Below are 22,095 nucleotides of genomic sequence, written 5' to 3'. Positions count from 1 at the left end.
CGTGGTAACGACTTGCATTGTAAAACCAGCATTGTAATGGTAGTGCGGTGTAAACACCGCGTCGTAATGGATGTTCCCCGTCACTAGTGAGGTAGCAGCTAAACCTGTATGTCTTCCCCTTACCGGCCCATATTGTGGACATGAATTCCCCCTTGATTTACCTCACCTGATCATTCCAGGTGCAATAAAACCAAGTGATTTAGAATTGGTTAGGGAGATTCTCCCATAGACATACCACTCAACCTAACTCATCATCGGGTCTATAGAGAATTGAGTACCATGGTAAAATGCAGAGACTCATCATACGAAAAATGAAGAATGAATACATTTACTTTTTGTCACTTTTTTGTAATGTGTTGTGTCAGTTCTGTGTCATGCCTCTCGAAGGGTACCTTCAGATCAGATCTAACATGGGATGTTCGGTGCAGGCTTTTCATTCAAATACATATACTCAGCAAGCACCACACATACTGTGCAGCTGACTCCATCAACATATTGATATCACAACCAGTCTAGGAACCCCCTCCCTCTATGTGCTCATGGCACTGGCATTATCCTATCTAGGGAGTGCCCTTCTGTGGTCACCAAGTACCATTATCACAGTGGTATCAATGATGTCTTTCCAAGTACATTCAGAAGACTCGGAACTTCAATATTCTTGATGTGAGCTGAAAACAGCAAGAAATATTTGTGGGTGAAGTCTTTGAGAGGCCCTTAGAGTTTCATAAAGCAGGAACAGCACAAAAAAAGATTATGTTGCTGCAGGTGGGATCTGATTCTTTTGATTCTACTCAAAGAACTTAATTACTTCTGAGGTGCTTTGTATAACAGTATATCGTTAGTCAGGATGGAGTAGCCCGAGGACATTCAAAGTGAGACATACTTCAACTTCATTACTGGCTCCAGGGTAAGTATATGAAGTTCTGCAAAAGTTGGATTTATGTGGTTGCATGTTTTTTTTTTTAAACAGATGTTATTTGTCAAAATAACACATATGATGCAGACCTCTGAATCCCAGAGACAGCTGCCGGACTGCCGCATGTACGATATAAAAGAAATTGACTGACCATTTTACTCATTTAAAACAGGAGAATATGAAAGGCAATACAAATAAAATCGATCCCTGCAAACACCCAACATCCCATCATCCTCCCCATCCCCCAGTGCAGGTCTCCTTATTCCGGAACAACATATCTCTAAGCCTGACTGCCATTGCTCTACATAAAAAAACAGTGTCTACGATATCACAGCCTGCTGTGGAAGTAAGGACAACCAATAAGAGAGTGTAGAAAACGGGAGAGGCCAGCAGGTCACTCCGGGTCATGGCTCCGGCCCTCCCACGGCGGCTCCAATTCTAAGCAGCGATAGTCCGCCCAGCGCCTCCAGACCTTATAGTGCTTACGGGTTCAAAAATGGGAATCTCGAGGCCCATACAAAAGTACAGAGCTTTTTTCCACGTCGAGACCGAGGGGACAACCACCTTCCAGGCTCTAGCTATATCTCTCTTCGCTAAAGTAAAGCCTAGGAGCATAAGATGGCGCTTGTAGATGTTGCCCCCGATCCCTTCCATCACATGAAGGAGGACAAGTTTTGGTGAGTTAGGGAACTCCCACCCCAGTACTTCAGAGAGGCAGGCCAGGATCCCCCTCCAGAATCGTGCGAGTGCTGTGCAGTGCCAAATAGTGTATAGCAGGGTCCCCTCCTCATGCCCGCAACGCAAGACACACCATTGAAGCCACCAAGCCAACCCTCCAGAGCCTAATCCTGGTAAAATAAACCCTATGAAGGTATTTAAATTGAATAAGCCGCAGGCTCACCGCAATAGCCGCCCCACGCGGGGAAGCCAAAGCTTCTGTCCAGTCCTCTTCCTCCATCTGACCTACATCTCCCTCCCAGGCCTCCCGCAGATGCTGCAAGGAGGGGGAACAGTGCATGACCAGGGATTTATAGATTTTAGAGATCTTATGGTCTAGGAGGTCCCCCATAAATACCTGAGCCTCTACTTGTCTAAATTCCGGCAATCAGTCAAGACCCTCCAAGCCTAAATTGTAAATATTTGAAGAATTGGGTCTTTGGCATCTGGAAATCCTTCTGGATATCCTGAAAGGATTTTAAAATCGTGCCCTGCATGACGTCCCCCAGAGTGGAAATGCCAATATTTTCCCAATCACGAAACTCTGAAAGATTCAGCAACTGCGAGAAGCGGCCGTTGTACCAAAGTGGGGTCTTCCGAGTCAGTCTATTCCAATAGCCCATCCTCCGCAATGCCTGCCTCTAAAGCTGAAAAACAATCTGTGTGGAAGACGGCAGGGGACGCTGGTTGTATGTTTTTGTAACAATCTGGGTATAAAGGGATTTGTGGAAGTATTGTGTTGCATAAATTAGCAGAGCATCCTCATGGTCATTTTAGTGAATTAGGTAAATTGGCTTGGATAATGATGTAATAATCAGTTTGATAAGTGGGGTTGGAGTCTCTTCCGAGAGAAAAACACAGCTCTGGTTGACTTGCAAGTGTGGTCAATGTGTGTTTCATTGTCCACATATGCTCCAAATTGAGGGTCTGATGGACAGGAGTGTATCTATCTTTTGGGGATTTCCTCTCTATAGAAATTCTAGAACAGGTTCTCTAATCTTGAACTCTCAAACATTCACTTTCCCCCTCAGGTTTCAGAGCTCTTGTTGAGGAAGGAGTGGATCCAGTCTAGGGCAATCCCCAGGATGTCGGCTTTGTGGAGTCTGGTAGCTAGTGTGCGATGGGATACGGTGGCAAAGGCTGCTGAAAGTTCAATTAGAATGAGGGCTGCAGTGTGGCCTTGGTCGAGGAGTGTGTGGATGTCGTCCATGGCGGCTAGGAGGGCGGTCTTGGTGCTGTGGTTGCTGTGGAAGCCGGATTTAGAAGTGTTGAGGATGTCATTGGATTCTATGAAGTTTGTTAGCTGAATGTTGGTGATCTTCTCAGAGACTTTGGCGGTAAAGGGGAGGAGAGAAATGGACCTGTAGCTCTAACTCGCCCCAGTAACCACCATGCTTCAGATATCTGTATTTCTGAGATGGGCATGTAGCTCTAACTCTCCCCATTGACCACCATGCTTCAGATTTCTACATCATTCATATAGGGAGTATCCACGGAGCTAGGCTCTTTCTCTCAGCTGCTGACTAGAAACATGTCTGTTTGTTTCTTAATTTCTGGATTACCTACAGCCCTTGATGAGCTTTTTTCTGTAGGATTGTTATTCATGAGCATATTTTGAGCCAGGAAGTTCCATTTTTTAAAACTTGGCCCATGCTCTAAAAAAGGCTCTTTCTGGTCTTGTAGGGTTTGTAGTAAAAAAAAAAATGCCTTCTTTCGGATGATACACATAAGAGAGTATACTATCTTCGGTTGTGTGATGGAACCACGTATGCGTTTACCACGCATGCCGGTTCCACACAGTCTGTCCTACGCAAGTCTTAACCATGAATATGCCTTTACCAAGCATGCCTTTACAACGATTTATGCGATGTCATAGCATGCATGGTAAACATATTTATGTGGTTAAGACTGGGCCCCCCATACTCCTGCCTCCACCCTGATTCCTAAAACTACCCCGCCCTCCTGTAAGCCAACCCTGTCCCCCCTCTGCCCTAAAACATCCCTGCCTCCAGTCCTAAGTACTACCTGCCCTCCCCAATGCCCTAAAATGTGCCTAACCTACTCCTGAGCCTTAAAAATGACCCTGCCCTCCCCTAATCCCTGAGTCCTAAAAACTACCCCTGAAAAATACCCCGAACTACCTGAAAACTACCATGAACCCCACCCCTAAAAACTACCCCAAACCCCCTCCACTCCTGAAAACTACCCCGCACCCCCACCACCCCCCAAATTTACCCCAAACCCCCCTCCACCCCTGAAAACTTCCCCGAACCCCCACCACACCTAAAAACTACCCCAAATCCCCCCAGACTCGGCCCCAGCCCCTCTAACCTCTTCGTGTCCGCTTGCGACGCTCATCGTTTCCCACCTATTCCAAACACTAGAGCGCACATACCTTACCTGCGTATTTAAGGCAAATTCGTTGTTCGGGTAAGCGTGGTTATGCTTGCGGTAATCCGGAACTCGTGGCTCTGTTTGCATTGTTCCGGATATTTTCCACTGTCTTCACCTCCATTATGAGCCTCAGGATTGCAGGGGCTTGTTCAGGCTGAAAGAGGAGGAAGGTCCACCACCTAATTTTGAGCCACTTACCTGAAAAAAACGCAAACATGAGCCAAGTCAGTTGGAAAAAAATGGGCTCAGCAATGGATGGCTTTGCCACAATGGAAAACCCCTCTGAAGATTCCTAAAAAGTCTGACACAAAAACATGAAAGCTGCCTGAGGTTAGTCACCCCCAGTGGCAGGCCCATCTAAGATACTGTTGAGGAATCCACTGCAAAATAAAATCACCTCCGGCGCCATCTCCATTGTAGGCTAAGAAACATTCTACCCATTCTTCGCCATAAGAGATTATTTTACCATCATAGATGAAGACTCCACCATCCGCAATGCCTACGTTGATCGCAAGGCCTGCAAAGACTTCCTCATCAATGATTCTTCTGATGACCATCGCATTGCTAATGGTCCCTTCATCAACACCTCCACTGTCGACAAAGGACTGTTCATAATCCTTAGTGATTGTAGTTATCTCGTTTGTTTTGTTGACAGCACCCTTGCCAATGACCCCATGGACAAAACCCTAATTTATGACAAAACCACCATACACGTCCTCGTATTAGCATCGCCAGCACCTATATTCACTTGGCCATTCAAACCTTTCACAAATGAGATGTCACTGTACAAGGTGTGACTAGCCTCACTTTTAACCTGATATTGAAGGATGCAATAATGAATCAAGAAATGATGGCCCAACTAGACCAGCCTACAACCTATTCGATATGAACTTCAATTGTCATGATGATGACTGTAAACTGGGTCAAAACGAGCAACACTCACCACAAGCCCATCCATCTATCTTTCATGGTGAGGATACAGGTTCTCTAGAGGGGTACCATCACCCGCACTATGATACACAGTACAACCCATATTATGAAGAGCAGTATACCTTGGAAAACAGATAAAGCAAATGACCTTTGATGCAAATGCCATTAGATCTATTGTGCAAACTTCAGCTATGATATTGGATTATCACCCCAAGTTTCCTCACTATTACGTCATATAGCACCACAGAAACCACTATGACATGAAATAGTAATCCCATAAACACAGCCTTAGCCATGCACTACCTGTACTTGCACTTCGCCAACAATTACCACCTCAGTTGCTGCCTACTTCTCTGGATATGTCACCTCATTGTGATGATCCAGATTCTTCAGGGAATCATGAAATAAAGATTGAAGAAGGAGAAGTTTTTGACAACCCTTTCCCTACTGAAGGGCAAGAGTGAAGTAATTAAATTGAGGACCCATTTCAGGTGCCATGGGGTAGGGGGGAAACGGCCACTACAACGCGGCCGTTTCAACGAAAAGCTTAACCACGCATGCATTACAACGCATGCGTGGTTACAACGAAAACCTTTACCACGCATACGTTGTAAAGGGTACAATTAAAAAATGGGGGGTGAGGGGGGGTTTCCCCCCCCTCAAAAAAAAAACACTAACCTTAATTAGAGAAGTGCAGAGAATCGGCATCGTAGAGGAAGGAAACGGACGTTTTTTTTTTATTACGTAACACGTCACCACAGAAAAAACGTGGAGAAGGTTATGCGTGAAAATAGTATTCCGTTGTAACGCATGCGTGGTAAAGGCATGCGTTACAATGGAGTTTGTTGTAATAACATATAACCGGGGTAGGGAGGGTATACCAGGCCTCATCTGTGGTGGTTGGGTCTTTATACCACTAATGTCCTGGGGTTTATCCTATTATAGCACTGCAAACTGGGCCAAGTGCGCCCCTAATGCACCTGACTCTCAAGGCAGCAAGAGCGAGCAGTCCAGGGTATGCCAGGGAGGAAGTGTTTTGGTATAGACTCAGAACTCAAGCAGACAATAAAGAGGTGCACTAAGTGAATGACCAGCCTATTGCTTTTTTTAAGAATTAGAGAAGTACTATCCCCACACCAAATTGTAATTTGGTACATAAAGAAAATATATCACTACCTGGAATCTCACTACAGTTTGTATGGGGTTCACTACACTAAAAAACAGAAAGTCTTAGAATTAAGTCCATGCGCAGGCTCACTATGATGAAGTGGAAGAGCTTTTTTTTTCCTGAGTTTTAGATAGCGCACACTTGACACAAAGGTATCAGGTATCAGAGCACTTTACATGAGCACCAGTTGCATTACACAGGGACACATTCATTATTGATTAAGTGATTTACCCAGAATCACAGGATGTTGAGCGTCATTGCCGAGACTCAAGCCCGGTTCCCCAGATTTGAGATCGACCACTCTAGCCATTAGGCCACATCTTTTCCTGTATTATGTGACCTGTAGGTCAGTTCATAATCTTTCATTATGCAATTTTTTGTATGCCGGTCTATGTTATATTTAAAAGTCCCATCAAAAACTTTCAGCCAACTCAAAAATCAAAGTCATCATATTTGCCTTTTGATGGTGAGTCTATATTTAGATACCTCACTGATAGTCCAGCATATCAGAATGGATGTAGAGACAGACAGATACTTAGGCATCCTCCCGGCCTGCTGATCACAATCCTTTCATGGGGACACTGAATGAGTAGGTACATTCTTTTGGTCATGCTACCAACCATAAACACAAAAAAAGGAGATGGAAGGAATTTTTGCAATTTGTCCAACCACTGGCAATCACTCGGAGTAGAATCCCAAACCATTATTGTTTTGCTCACCATGCCACCTCATTTTGAACCCAGCCATATGCAAATCAGCCTTGACCCTGCTCCTCATGGGGCAGTCCAGACCAAACTTCCAGACCAGGCCCTCACTGAACTGGAACATAAGCAACTTAGAACCGGTTTCGTCCTGATAAGGATGCATCAGCCAGGTATAGCTTAGTTCCATAGGCACAATGAGGATAGAACCCACTTAGGGTGGTACATCAAACTCACAAAAGCTGACGGGAGGGATGCCTGTATTTTGTCTAACAACTGGCAATTGCTCTGGGTAGTATCCAAACCCACCATTCTTATAATGACCAGGCCACCTTAGTTTGGACCCAGCCATTTGCCAATCAGACTTGACCCTTCTGCTCAAGGGACCAGTCTACCCTGAAGGCCAGGCCCTTGCGGAACTGGAACATGAGCAACTTTTGACTGGTTTCACCTTGAAAACGGCTCATCAGCCAGGGATAGCTTAGTTCCAGTGGCACAGTGAGTACAGGACCACGTCTGGGTTTACCATTGTCACCTAGGGTGGTACAACCAACACACAAAAGGTGAGGTGAGGAATGCTTGTGGTTTGTCTAACCACTGCCATTCGCTCTGGTAGCATCCCAATCTATTGTTCTTGTGCGCACCATGCCACCTCAGTTTCGACCCAGCCATATGCAAATCAGCATTGTCCCTTCTCCTCCTGGGAACAGACGAGTCCAAACTGCAAGGCCAAGTACTCAATCAACCAGAACATAAACAACCTAGAACTGGTTTCACCATGAAAAGGCCTCATCAGCCAGGTATAACTTAGTTCTATTGGCACAGTGAACATAGGACCTACTTCTGGGAATACGCTTGCCACTTAGGGCGAGACATCAAACAGTGATGGAAGGAATGTTTGCAATTTGTCTAACCACTGGCAATTGCTCTGGATAGCATCCAAGCTACTTATGCTGACCATGCCATCTCAGTTTGGACCCACCCATTTGCAAATCAACCTTCACCCCGCACCTCATGGAAACAGTCCAGCCCGATCTGCCAGGCGAGGTCCCAACCGAACCGACACATAAGCAACATAGGACCAGTTTTGGCCTCATATGAGCTCAACATCCAGGTATAGCTTAATTCCATGAATGTGGTGAATGTGCTAGCACTGAACAGTCTTAATAAATGCTAGCACTGAACAGTCTTAATAAATACGCACATGTATGCTGCTGGCAAATAACTGCAGGGTACCATGCCTTAGAGACTACTAAGCAGCGAACTTCAACATTAAATAGACATTAGAACGTAAGGTTGGTGTCCAAGGCACGAAATTGGTGTAATTAAATATAACAACAAAAGGAACAGAAGTATTCTCTTTACAGTATCGTACCCATTTGTGCCTCACATTGTTCCACATGTAGGCCAGCTTCTGCACGTTTGATTGATCATCAAGAAAGCGATTCCAACATACAAGTAATAATGAGCACCAAATTAAGCGAACCTATGGCTCTAAAAGTAGCCTATGGGTGGCGCTTTCAGCTAACAGATAAATGTGTTTAAAGAGCACTTCTGTGCAGGAGTTGAGAAAACACCACGCTTTGCATTATGTACAGGTAAAATACCAAGAGCACATTCATAGAGTAAGAACAGAATGTTCCGAACTGCGACAGTTCTAGCACAAAACTACAAGTATACGACTAAGCTTGGAGTTTGCGAAATGGCCATTCTATGGAGTTCACTGCCCCCTGTTTTGCACCACACACATACGCCAAACAGGTGGCAGCAAACTCCCTAGAATGGGCATTTCCCAAGCTCCTAAAATCACTGAAGATCCCAGGCCTATCCACTCCCTTGAAGGTAATAGTATGTAAATTCCTGCCTCCTTGCCTTCAGGGCAATGACATTCAAAGCACAAATGGCCAACTGGCTGGACAGGATGCAGTCCTCCTGTTACCAAAGAGTTTTTTTGCTCCTAAATTGCACATCACACCCACAAATTCGACAAGAGTTTGGGTTAGCCTCGCAGCACTGGATGCTAAAAGCAAGGGGGCATATTAACAAGATGATGCGATAATTATCGCAAATTACGCTTAGCACGATTTACTTTATCGCTGGATTACATTGCTGTGATAGTGGCGTATCATCAATGTTTTGCTAACAGGCGATGCAATTCCAGCGATAGAGGCTGATTAGCAAGAATAGCGCTGTGAAATCCAGCGATGATTTCACAGCACTAAGGAGAAACTTGCTGATAGGGGAGTGTGGACCTAACCTGGCAATCCACCTCCCATTATCAGTATGCCTAAGTCAATTTAAAAGCAAGCATTACATTTCTGCGATAACCGCGGTTAGCGCGGTTATTTATATCACTTCGTGGGTCTGCTGCATGGCTTGTAAATATCCCGAAGCCGTGTTTGCGAAGATTCCCATGTTGTTGTGCTCAGGAACGCCTACTTTGCATGTCATTAGCGATATTGATCGCTGACATGCAAAGTAGCAAGAAAACACGCGCTGACGCTTGTTAGCATGTACTTGTAAATATGGTGATGAAAAAATCGCCACTTTTTTGGCCCTATGAGCTGAAAAAGCGGCGATGTTTCCCTTGATAATATACCCCAAAGTTTGTTGCCTACATCCTTAAAGCCAAGGAGGCGAAGAATCACACATTAAAAAACATAATCTGGGAATGATAAGCAATCCGGCAACAAACTGGCACCAGGGGCGGTGCGTCCATTAGGGCGCTGGGGTGTTGCCCCACAAGCCGCTCACAGCTCCCTCGGCGTTTCTGAACTTAAGTAAACTCTCAGTTTACATAAGTTCAGAGAAACCGAGGGAGAACGGACAATCCTGTCAGTCAGCATGACTTGGGACCGCCCATCACCTTCAGATTCTGAAGGGGGTGAGCGGTCTGGCGCCATGTTGACTGACAGGCATTTCCAGGGGCAGGCAGCAGCACAAGTGCGCATGAGTGGGGAAGGTCAGCTAATTTTTCCGCCATGCCCAGTCATACGCACTGGTGTCTGCTCAGGCTGGCGCTTGCCCATTAGGAGAGCGAGGGTTGAGCAAAGGCTCAAACCTCGGTCTCCTAATGGGCTGGCGGGCGGAGAGTAACCATGCGCTAAGTCAATCCTGGCGCTGCTCCAGCGCCAGGATTGGGTGAGAGGGGTTGCCACTTGCCAGCACTGCAGCAGTGATGTGGCTGTTGAAGGCGCCAACGGACCCGAGGTGGCGGGGACCAGGTAAGATTATTATTTTATTTTATAATGCCCCCACGTGCCCCCACCCCCACGCGAGCCGCGACTGGTAACAACAAGTGCTATTTCCCAACGGTGCCAGGCTGCAGGAGTAATTGTAATTTAAAAGCAGGCTATATTCAATCTCTGTGTATTGGTTTTATGAATTCCTACTAGAAGACTGCATTTGCTATGGCGCAATAGAAAGTGTGTACAATAAAAGGGAACACGTTTTTGCTCTTCACACAAGCTGCTATTGTGATGCTTCTGACACCGAGGGGCGGGCATGCGGCGTAGCGCCTAAAGGAGACTTGCATGCTTCGGAGCTCGTGCCACTGACAGGGCAGTTTTGTCAGCGTAAACAGCAGCACGTGGAACTCATGCTGCTCCAGCGGGGCTCTCTGGGCGACACGAGGTGTCTACTTTTAAATTTTGAGCCAGTGACTGCTTAGAGCAGAAGTCTTCAAACTATGGCGGGTGTAGGCCCGTGGCTGTATTCCCGGAGGTGAGGGGTGTTGGGGGAGGGGTTGTGGAGGAGTGCAAATGATTCAGCAAATAATCCTTAGTAATTAAATCCTTACATGGTAGTGGCTCTTCTCTGGCCCTGAAACACTGGAACTAGCTCCCTTTGAGCTTCGATTTTGTTTCCGTTGATATTTCACATTTGACTAAATATTGCATTCCCAAATAATGTTAGCTAGTTCCAAGATGTTGTTTTTCATGTTTTTTTTTTCATTAAGCATATTACAATCGTATAGTACGTACTTTCAACTGAATGCCTCCATGTATTTATAACAGCCAAGAATGAAGGCAGAATGAGTTTCTCACTGTGCCAGTCAGTGTGTCGAAAAAGTGTTCAGAACACGTGGCCATCAAATCCTTGGTTTCTCTGCAGAGCGCACTGGGCAATGGTCAATCATTTCAGTCAGAGTGGTGATTCCGTACAAAATGTGCTTTAAATGGGTCAGTACTGAGTACCAGCACTTTTTTATTTTGACAGGGAGAGTACCTGTCCTGCACCTGCATTTTTTTATTTTGAGCGGGAGAGAACCTGCACTGCTCAAGAAAAACGTCATACTTTTAATTGTGAAGTACCAGCACTTCTCAGAAACAAGCTGGTACTCTGGTACAGAGGACCTGCACTTCTATTTCTCCATTTCAAACACTGAATTTTAATGTGTGTGAGGGAAGTCCACAGGTCACCAAATATTGACCAGGCAAAAGTAAAAGAAAATACAGTGCTTAGAGGTGAGTGGCTGGGTGCATTTGTCCTGAATAAGTAGTGTCTGTCACTCTGTCTGGGATCTTACGGGACAGAAATCAATTAATTAAACATTTTCAGTATAATTAAAGGCAATGTAACTGCATAGCGGTGAATGGCCAATAACTGCTTTGTCATTCTGTAATACCCCGCGCACTGCTGTCTTACTGCCATAGTTACGTTCTGTACCCAAGAGTATTGCCGATGATTGGTTGAGATTTGAACAGGCACCTTCAATGATTGTCTTCCTGGTTCAGTTCTCAGCATCCCTGCTTGGGTAAACTACCTTCTAAACCCATCGTTTATTTAGGTAGGACAGTTTCTTAGTGAAAGGTAGTTATTACATTTAGATTAAGAATAGTGACTTTTAGTCGGAACATTATTGTTTTGTTATGTCAGCATCATGTCTAGGTACGAAGCATACAAAATATGAATGTCGCAATCAAATTTGTTCTTCGTCAGTGGCAGTGAGTGATTGGTAGTAGTGTGGCTAGGTTTAGGTGAGTGGATGACTCTATAAAAGTGATAACTTGGGTGGCTTTGAAGAAGTAGTGGTGTGAGTGGCGACATGAGTTGAGTGAAAGTGCCAGTGGGGAGGTCATGGTGTCAGGAGAAAGCATAGCGTGGGTAATAGTGAAAGTGGCCCTCAGTAAGAGGCGGTGTTAGTGGTTTAGTGCCAATGAGTCTCCAAGTGTGTCAATTATAATGTAATTGGCAGTAGATGACTATTGTAAAGGATGATTGTTTGCTAATGATGATGCAGGCCATCAGGGAAATGGCTGTAAACATGTTTATGATGCTTGAAGGTGTTTGGACCTGTTGATGGGGTTGGGCAGAGTTGAGATTCATTCTGGGTGCATACTATTTCAAGACTATGCGTTCCCACTGCTTTATAAGCCTGGCTTTATCATGAAATGCATTTGCTTTAAATTGCACCATTTGCTAATCTTGTTCCAATTTTCTCTTGGGAGGAGGACCCAACCTGTACCCCACTTTTGCTCACTTTACTCGTTGCTTAAAAGTCATGCCCAACTTTTACACCCCACTGCTTTCAAATGTCACCAGCCGCCACTGACTGGCACACAAACTTAAATCACACCCAAGATGCACTGGAGGCAAGTGAAATCTGGCGAAGTGGGCTGCCTGTGTCCCTGATAGTCAAACTGCTGATCATACAAGCGAGGCTATTATCAACGGTACATGATGCACAAGCCGTGAAGCAGATGGCAGACAGAGGGTTGGCTTCAAGGCTGTATGGGCCAGGGATGTTGATTTTAGCTTGTGACTTTTCTCTTTTATGCCTTTTAATACTAAAATTATATATTTAATTCTGTACTCCTCTCCCTGCTCTGGGGATTTCGACTGTAATTACTCTAATTAATTATGCATCACCATACGCCCACCGTGATGCATGACGGCCGGGGGCCGTCATCTGCATGGAAGGGGTTAAAGCCCCAAGGGGACCAGCAGATGTGGAAAAGTGGGCCCAGTAGAGAGGGAGGAGGCCAAGATTGAGAGAATGAGGAAGGTGTATTGATGATGCTAGCATCTTGAAGACAAAGTTGATGGACCAAAGCACTTTTGGAGTACAGACCAGGGATGTTCAAATGTACAGAGTTGCTCGATTTACAAATGGAGGCCCCTTTTTTACTCCCCAAATTTGCAAATAAGAGGTAGTATTATTTTGGTCCAAAGGCATCTTCTGTCAAATTCCGGCCCTGATGGCGGTAGGGAGTGTTTTTTCCAGTTACCACACTTAAAAGAAAGTCACCTTAGACAATTTGTGACATTTGCCCAAACACAGCTACCATAACAGTTTTTAGTGATGGTGGAAACATTCCATATAATGCATATCATGGAGTTGGAAAATCCTGGTATACCAACCTTTTCTCCCCCACTCTGTCCTCAGGAGCGCTTCCTGCTGACCTTGGGGGAAGAGGTGACTCGATTATCGAAGGTGGAAGAGGAGAATCTAAGGAAGGATACCATCATCGCTATGCTCCAACATGAAGTCCACAGACTCAGAGGTCACCTCCAGCACCTCTTGAGTGAGGAGGCCCTGAGAGCTAAGGTGAGCAGAACCACTGACAAAGATAGGTCTTGTACCAACACAGGCCTTCTAGACATGTAGTAATTGTAAGGGGTGATACTTGGGAAAGTATGTAAAGTGATGTGTGCAAAAAAAAATTACCCCTTACAGAATTGAGGAGAATTATTCACAGGGAAAACAGTTCTTTTCCAAGGTAATCACCCAAAACGAAGTGGAATGCTTTCTTGTCCTTGCCTTATAAATGCAATATACTTACCTGTAGTGGCATTCAGGCAGAACTCTTCATCCATTGGTCTGTTGTTGTGTCATTCACATTTTCCTCCACCCACTACTGCATAAAGCATGGGCCAGTGGCTTAGCCCGCATTAGTCATTTGCTAACTTCACTGTGAGTGACGGCATTCTACTCTTTCACAGGGAGCCCATCTGCACACAAAGTAGTCCCCTCAATGTGAGGGACTACTATGGCAGTGTAGATTTCTGGAGACCAAAATATATTTTACTTAATTTTTTTTAACGATTTTTCAGAATTTCAAGACAAGTGAGAACAAAGGCAAAAGAGAAAGAGAGAGAGTGCAAAATTAAACTCACAACTGAAGACAACATTAGACATTCATTTTTGCACAAATGGCAGCTTTTTACTATTATGAAGTGTGTTTTTCTTTAAATTTTAAAGTTGCTAGTTTTAAGGCTTTTATTGCTTGCTATAGTAGTCATTATTTACAGAACTATGTTGACATTGGTTCTGCAAAATCTGGAGACACTGGGCCATATGTAGGAAGCCTGATTGCGATCGCAAATGCTGAAATTTGCAGAATTTCAGTGTTTGCGATCACAATTTGGGCAGGGTGCTATGTAGCACACAAAAACCCACACGCAAAATAAGGAATTGCAAAATTTGCGATTCCTTATTTTGCGAATGCATTTAAGGAATTGCAAACTGCGATTCCTTAAATGCAATGTAGGAAGCACCAAAGTTGTGTGATTTTGGCTTAAGGAATCGCAAATTACCACCAACTTCAGGTTGGTGGTAATTTGCGATTTCTCTGAAAAATGCACTTTTTTGTATTTTTTTAGGGCATGTATGTGCGCTACATGTGCACACATGTTAATTTCAGGGGTGCAACAGGGTGTCCTATTGACACCCTTGCAACCTTGAAATTGCATTCTCAATTTGCGATTCTCTAATTGAGAATCGCAAATTGAGAATGTCTTCCCATTCATTCCTATGGGCCTTCTAGTCCATAGGAATGAATGAGAAGGTATTCCTTATTTGCGAATCTCAATTTGCGATTCGCAAATAGGGAATAAGTGAGATTCGCAAAATATTTTGCTAATCTTACCTACATTGCGTTTTGCGATTCTCTAATTGCGATTCCCTAAAAATCACAATTTGAGAATCGCAAAACACGTATTACGTACATATGGCCGACTGTCAGGTACTGTTTAACATTTTTGTTAATTCACAGGATTCCTAGAGGTCATACCCACTGAAAGCTAAAGTGTTGCAAATAATTTCATACCATATACTACTGCTATAATGTCTGAAATTGACATTTCCGGATATTCATGTGAGAAACATTTCCATGCAATGAATCAAGATGTGAGCCTTCCAGACATTCAGGACATCCAGTTGCGAAATGTTTACATACAAAGGGCCTCATTTTTTAGGTTTTTACATATGGTAGCACTGCAAAGAATCTTGCTGCGCTGCCCACGTCAAAACAAATGGGCAGGAATGCACCTTATCTATGAGATGCGGCACATTCATGTCATTCTCCCCAGCGCTGGCGCGCAACGGGCTGCCATACGCCAACACAGGCATCCTTGCACCATGGTGAAAGGGTGCCTGTGTTGCAGTGCTGATTGATTTTGTGCAGGAAGGCACACCTTCCTGCACAAAATCAATCAATTCAGGCGATTTCCTCTTTCAATGTGTGCTTCAGAATAGAGCACATATAGAAAAAATGAAAAAACAAGGAGAAATGAAAACATTGCTCCTCGTTGCGCCTCCCTAATGCCACTCTTAGGGTGGAGTTAGATTCTGAAGCATTCCCAGGTTAACAATTTCTTGTAAATCTGGGAATGTGTCAAATTCCATGGGTGGTGCGTGGGGACACCCACAGCAACAACCATGGAACGCCCCTTTCACGTAGTGTTCTGCGTGAAAGGGACACATATTTACAAGGCCATGAAAAGCCACATAAAGTGGCTTACGTGACATTGTAAATATGCCAGGGCACATTGCGCCACAGGAACGTTAAAAAAGTGACTTTCCAGCGCTGCAAAGAGCCTCATAAATGAGTCCCTATGAATATAAATGTGGACGCAGAAGATCCACATGAGCTACATATAGTTACAATAAATGTAAATGTGAGTGATCCAGATAGTCACACGAGATACATAAACAAATGTAAATGTGAATCATCCAGACATTCAGGATATCCAAATAGGATACATACGTCAACAATAAATGTAAATGTGAGTGAATCAGATAGTCAGGATAGCCTCATGAGATGCATATACATCCAATGAATGTTAATGTGGTCACTCAGACCGTCAGGATATTCGCATGAGATATATATGTCCATAGTTAATGTAAACATGAATCATCCAGAGAGTCCTGATATCCCCATAAGATAGTGTAACTGCAAAGAATGTAACTGTGAGCCATCCAGGCATTCAGTATATTCAGGATATCCACATGATGTACATATGCATACAATAAATGTGAATGTGAGTCACCCAGACATTCAGGATATTCATATAAGATACATATGTCTACACATAATGTAAATATTCGTGTCCCAGTTATTTCGAATATCCACTTACGACACATTAACATGCAATTAATGTAAATGTGAATCATTCCGATATTCATATTCCCACAAGAGATATATTTGCATTGTTTAATTTGTAAATGTTAGTCATTCTGATAGTCTGGATAGTCACAGGAGATACATATACCTACAATGAATGTAAATGTGAGATATCCAGATATTCACTATATTCACGAGATATATTTACGCTGAAGGAATGTAAATGTGAGGCAACGAAATAACTAGGATCTACGCATCATAATACATTTACATACAATGAATGGAAACATAATGCTTCTAGTATATCCACATGAGATGCCTAACCTACAATGAATTCAAGCATAAAAGTCATCTAGGTATTCGGGATATACACATAGGAAACATATACCCTCAAACATTAAAAATAAGTTGTTATCCTGAAAATCTGGCATGGCTCTAACCCTAAAGGACCAGAGATAAACAACTCAACACCACATGCCTCCTGGACAACCTCCACAACATTGGACTCAGCCAGATCGTGACCGAGCCCACGCACTCAGCAGGACACACCCTCGACCCCCTCTTCACTACAGGAAACTCCATCACCTTTAGCCACACCACCGAACTCCCATGGACCGACCATCGTTGCGTCCACTTCACCTTCAGAACACCCACCATCCACAGACACCAGCACCTGCTTCCACAAAGAAACTGGACCAAAATCACCGACGACCAGCTCACCTCCTCACTCAACAACTCCACCCCAACCATCGCGGAAAACGACGACCCCAACACCGCAGCCCGAACCCTGCATAGATGGATCTCGGACAGCACCAACACCATAACCCCCCTCAAGAAAAACAACAATACCCATGCCAAGAAAGCCAGATGGTTTACCACCGAACTTCGAGAGTCCAGGCGCACATGCCGCCGCCTCGAAAAGGCCTGGAGAAACACCAAATCCACAGAAGCCCACAACAACTTCAGAGCCGCCACCAACGCCCACCATCAACTCATCAGAGAAACGAGGAAAAAAGTGATTGAAGACAGAATCTCCACCCACGCACACAACAGCAAGGAACTCTTCAGCATCATCAAGGAGTTCGCCCAACCCACCAGCGAGTCTACCGACATCCATCCCTCACAAGACCTCTGCGACAAACTCAGCTCCTTTTTCCACCACAAAATCTAGAGCATCTACGACAACTTCGACGAAGACAACCAACACACTGAACCCCCACCAACCACCCCCGACACCCAGAAACCAGCGATTGATGACTGGACAGCCCTCACCACCGAAGACACACTGAAGACAATGAAGTCAATCCACTCAGGGGCCCCCACAGACCCCTGCCCCCACCACATCTTCAACAGAGCCGCCGACACCATCGCACCCATGCTCCGCCACACCATCAACCGCTCCCTGGCGACCGCCTCGTTCCCCGATGACTGGAAACACACCGAGGTCAACCCCCTCCTAAAGAAACCCTCAGCGGACCCCACCGACCTCAAAAACTACAGACCCATCTCCCTGCTCCCTTCCCCAGCGAAAGTCGTCGAGAAAGTCATCAACAGCCAACTCACCACATTCATTGAAGAACACAACATCCTCTACTCCTCCCAATCCGGCTTCAGAAAAAACCACAGTACGGAAACCGCCCTCCTCGCCGCAACAGACGACATCCGCACCCTACTGGACAAAGGAGAAACAGTAGCCCTCATCCTCCTAGACCTATCAGCGGCGTTCGACACAGTCTCCCACCGCACCCTAATACGCAGACTCTACGACGCAGGAATCCAGGACAAGGCCCTCGACTGGATCTGCTCCTTCCTCTCCAGCAGGACGCAACGGGTCAGATTCCCCCCTTTCCTCTCAGACCCCACACCTACCACCTGCGGAGTCCCCCAGGGCTCCTCCCTCAGCCCGACGCTCTTCAACATCTACATGGCTCCACTTGCCCCCATCGTCAGAACCTACGGACTCAACATCGTGTCATACGCAGACGACACCCAGCTCATCCTCTCCCTATCCAACGAGCCCAACACCGCCAGACGCAACTTTCGAGAAGGCATGGAAGCCGTTGCCAAATGGATGAAAAACAGCTGCCTACAACTAAACACCAACAAAACAGAAGTACTCATCATGGGCCCAAACCCCGACACCTAGAGCGACACCTGGTGCCCACCGCCCTCGGAAACCCGCCAACCCCCACAGACCACGCATGCAACCTGGGAATCATCCTGGACTCCGAGCTCAAAATGGACCGCCAGATCAACTCTGTCTCATCTTCCTGCTTCCACACCCTCCGCCTCCTTCGTAAGACCTTCAAATGGATCCCCCTCGAACACCGAAAGACAGTCACTCACGCCCTGGTCACCAGCAGACTCGACTACGGCAACGCACTCTACGCCGGAATAAACAAAAACCTCATCTGCAAGCTACAGAACATCCAGAACGCCGCCGCAAGACTGGTCCTCAACCTGCCAAAACACTGCCACATCTCCCAGCACCTGCGCACACTCCACTGGCTCCCCGTCGAGGCGAGAATCACCTTTAATATGCTCACCCACGCACACAAGTCCCTCCACGGCACCGGACAAGCATACCTGAACTCCACGCACCCCAAAGGACCCTACGATCAGCCCAGCTCTCCTACGCCGTGGTCCCCCGCACCAGAAAGACCAGATCGGGAGGCCGCTCCTTCTCCTTCCTCGGGCCAAAGCATGGAACGCCCTTCCGCTCCACCTCAGACAGACAACGTCGCTCCCCATCTTCGCAAGAAACCTCAAAACCTTGCTCTTCGACAGACCCCCTCCTTGATGGAATGGAATCTGCACCCCCCCCCCCCCACCCCTAGCGCCTTGAGACCCTTACGGGTGAGTAGTCGCACTTTAACAAAACTCCTGAACCTTAAAGGAGTGTGTTTGTACAGTACTGCCCTAGCAGAAGTCCCATTGTTGCATCTTAGGAAATGAGCGCAACATTTGTGCTATGCAATACACACCCACCTGCCAGATTTGTGCATCTGAACAGCAGACACCCATGTAATGATTTCTGTAGATTCTGAGTTTATGTGGGTGTCAAATTTCCCAAGAGTACTCCAAGCAAATTGTTTTCCTAATTTGTTTGCTTGTTACTCCTAACCCTCCACCTGTGGACTGTCTGTGGAGTGAAAAATCCTCACTCAAAGAGTTAAGGGGAATGTGCAGTTGGACAGTTAGGTGAATGTCCTGTTTTCTTCCTTGTTCTCCTCACATGGAAGATATTTTCCACAATTGAACATTTCTTCTAAATTTCCTAAATGTTGGGGTATTTGGAATGCTTTCACACCACTGGCACCTAAATGGAGGTAGTGTAAGTTTAGAAGTGCAATGTGTGTGGGAAAAGGCGCTGAAGGGTTTTATGAATACCTTCAGGGGTACACCAACCTTTGTTAGGGTTCATCATATTTGCAGTACCATCTACCATGGAATCCATCTTTTTTCTAGCCCTAATGTATGCTCGTAACGGTGCAAAGTGCGTTTCTCTGGGGCTTTTCATAGTTGTAAGAATACCTTTGTACATAAAAAGCTGCAGATTGTGATTCTGTGAACAGGGCCATCTTTACCCAGTTGCAAAAACCACTAAGGGGCCCATTGCGAGTCCGAGTATCGCGGTGCAGGGAAACCTCAATTACCTGTTCCAAAAATCACCACCCTGGATGGTAATTCTTCCCTGTTCCGCACTATGCCTAGTTCTGGACATGGAATGGAAACCAAAAAGCAATTTATTTGCATGCAGAGCCTTCATTCTGGGCCTGTTTCTTCATCTTGTGTACCCAGGTGGCCAAACTTGGAATGGATCCCTTTTTGGGTAGGCCAGTTTGACATATATGCAGAAAATAGTATCTGAATAAGGCAGACGATGGCTACATATTTCTTAAGGTGTCACATTAAAGTTTTTTTTTATTGCAAGCAATATGTAAATCTGTTTGCTTAGTTTTCATGTGTTTGAGGTTTGTGTGGTAGTTTATTCTCAAACTGCACAAAGACGAGTAGCCTACATATTGTAATACATATGTTTAATGCATTCTCTCAGGGTGTAGCTTCCGGACTTGCTGCAGAGGAAGAGTGCAAAGACAGTGTACCTGGGGGCGATGCAGAATCTACCCATGAAGGTGTTGCCCAAGACCTTGGTGACCTCAGTCTCAAACTAAGCCAATATGAAGTAAACCCCGACGAGGAGGAAGAGGCCCAACTAGATGGCACCGAGGAAGATTCTGAGGAACAGGAAGATGAAGCACTGCAATCTAGTGAAGAGGTAGACATTGCATGCAGTTAGAACTAGAAGAGTCTGCTAGCAGATGCATTGTAGAAATAAATTAGAGAGTCTCAAAGCACTTCTCCCTTCTTTTGCTCCCTAATACATATCATGCCAACTCTGTAGTCTCATTCATTACTTTTACTTTGTATTGCCTTAATTGACTCCTCTTTACTTGTTTCTGTTGTGTTTGACTGGTCACTGAAGATGTCTTTACAGGAAAGCATCTATGAAAGATGGCAGCATTCACATGTCAGGCATGTGACTGATTCTGCACTGCCTTGCTTACCTGAGGTTCTGGTCTGTTAAGACTGCTTGCATCTTTCCTTTAGATCAGTGGTTCCCAAACTTTTTTGACCCATGGCTCCCTTGATCTAATTGGCAATTGGCCGTGGCTCCCCTCCATTTTTTTACCGGTGGACGGGTGGGTGGGGATGTAAGCCCGACCTCAGGAGTACTTCCTGTTGTTTTCCTTAAATTAATTGGGATGCAATGAAGGTATTTAATCATATTTGTAACAAAATAAAAAGATAACAGTTGTAAAAGGGGAAAAACAAACTTTTGTTTTATGTGCTGATCCGTTTGCTCTCATCAAGAATGTAAATGAAGCGTGAACTCAGGCGTGGGAGACTTTATTGAAGCCAGTGACCATACTGATGTTTCAGTAATATTTGAATGCCTTCCCCTTTCAAGGACCATCCGAGAGTTCTACTGGATTTGGTCTAGAATAGTTTAGAAAAATGAGGATGGCCCTGTCTGTCCCCTTCATGTCTTGAGACTGTTACTTCTTTCCATGCCTGCTCCCTTTGTGTCCTCTGACTGTGACTTCTATCCATGCTGCTCCCTTTGTGTCCTCAGACTACCCTTCTCTCAATGCCTGCTCCCTTCGCGCACTTAGTCTGCTCCTAGTGCCCATGCCTGCTTCCGTCGGGTCCTCAGACTACTCTTCTGTCCGTGCCTGCCCCCATACCCCTGACTACCCCTTCTGTCCATACCTGCCCGGTGCACACTGACTGCCCCCTCTGTCCATGCCTGCCCGCGCCCTCAGACTGCCCCTTCTGTGCATGCCTCCTTTCTTTGTGCACTCAGTCTGCTCCTTGTGTCCATGACTGCTCCATTTGTGCCCCCAGATTGACCCATCTGGCAATGCCTGCTCCCACTGTGTTTTCAGACTTCCCCTTCTGTCCATCCCAGCCCCCTTCGTGCTCTCAGACTACCTCGTCTGTCCATGCCTTTCCTCCATGCCTTCTCCCTTCGTGCCCTGAGACTGCCCCTTTCCTCCATGCATGCTCCCTTCGTGCCCTGAGACTGCCCCTTTCCTCCATGCCTGCTCCCTTCGTGCCCTGAGACTGCCCCTTTCCTCCAGTCTCCCTTCTTGCCCAGAGACTGCCCCTTTCCTCCATGCCTGCTCCCTTCGTGCCCTGAGACTGCCCCTTTCCTCCATGTCTGCTCCCTTCGTGCCCTCTATCCATTATTCCATGCCTGTTCTCTTTGTGCCCTCAGACTCAGGCGCGCAACACCCATTGGACTCAAAGGGCTTCAGCCCCGACCCCCCCCGCCTCCCCGTCGTGTGTGGCAGCCCAGGATGAGACAGCATCCTGGGTGCACACACAGCCCACCCGAGCACTTCACAGGTCTTTAAA

The 22,095-nt window shown here is 45.8% G+C and overlaps 1 protein-coding gene across 1 annotated transcript in view; it reads left to right on the top strand.

The window, feature by feature from the left end:
• CCDC27 (coiled-coil domain containing 27) overlaps nucleotides 1-22,095 on the top strand; it is a 295,166-nt gene that overhangs the window by 144,063 nt on the left and 129,008 nt on the right. Inside the window, exons 7-8 of the mRNA XM_078640960.1 lie at nucleotides 13,215-13,376; nucleotides 20,231-20,452. Coding sequence (XP_078497086.1) covers nucleotides 13,215-13,376; nucleotides 20,231-20,452 — 384 coding nt within the window. The remainder of the gene's footprint in view (nucleotides 1-13,214; nucleotides 13,377-20,230; nucleotides 20,453-22,095) is intronic.

This window comes from Lissotriton helveticus, chromosome 5_1 (genome assembly GCF_964261635.1).
Source record: "Lissotriton helveticus chromosome 5_1, aLisHel1.1, whole genome shotgun sequence".
Lineage (NCBI taxonomy): Eukaryota > Metazoa > Chordata > Amphibia > Caudata > Salamandridae > Lissotriton > Lissotriton helveticus.
The sequence above is the reverse complement of the archived record's forward strand: the minus strand, read 5'-3'. Positions and strand labels throughout refer to the sequence as shown.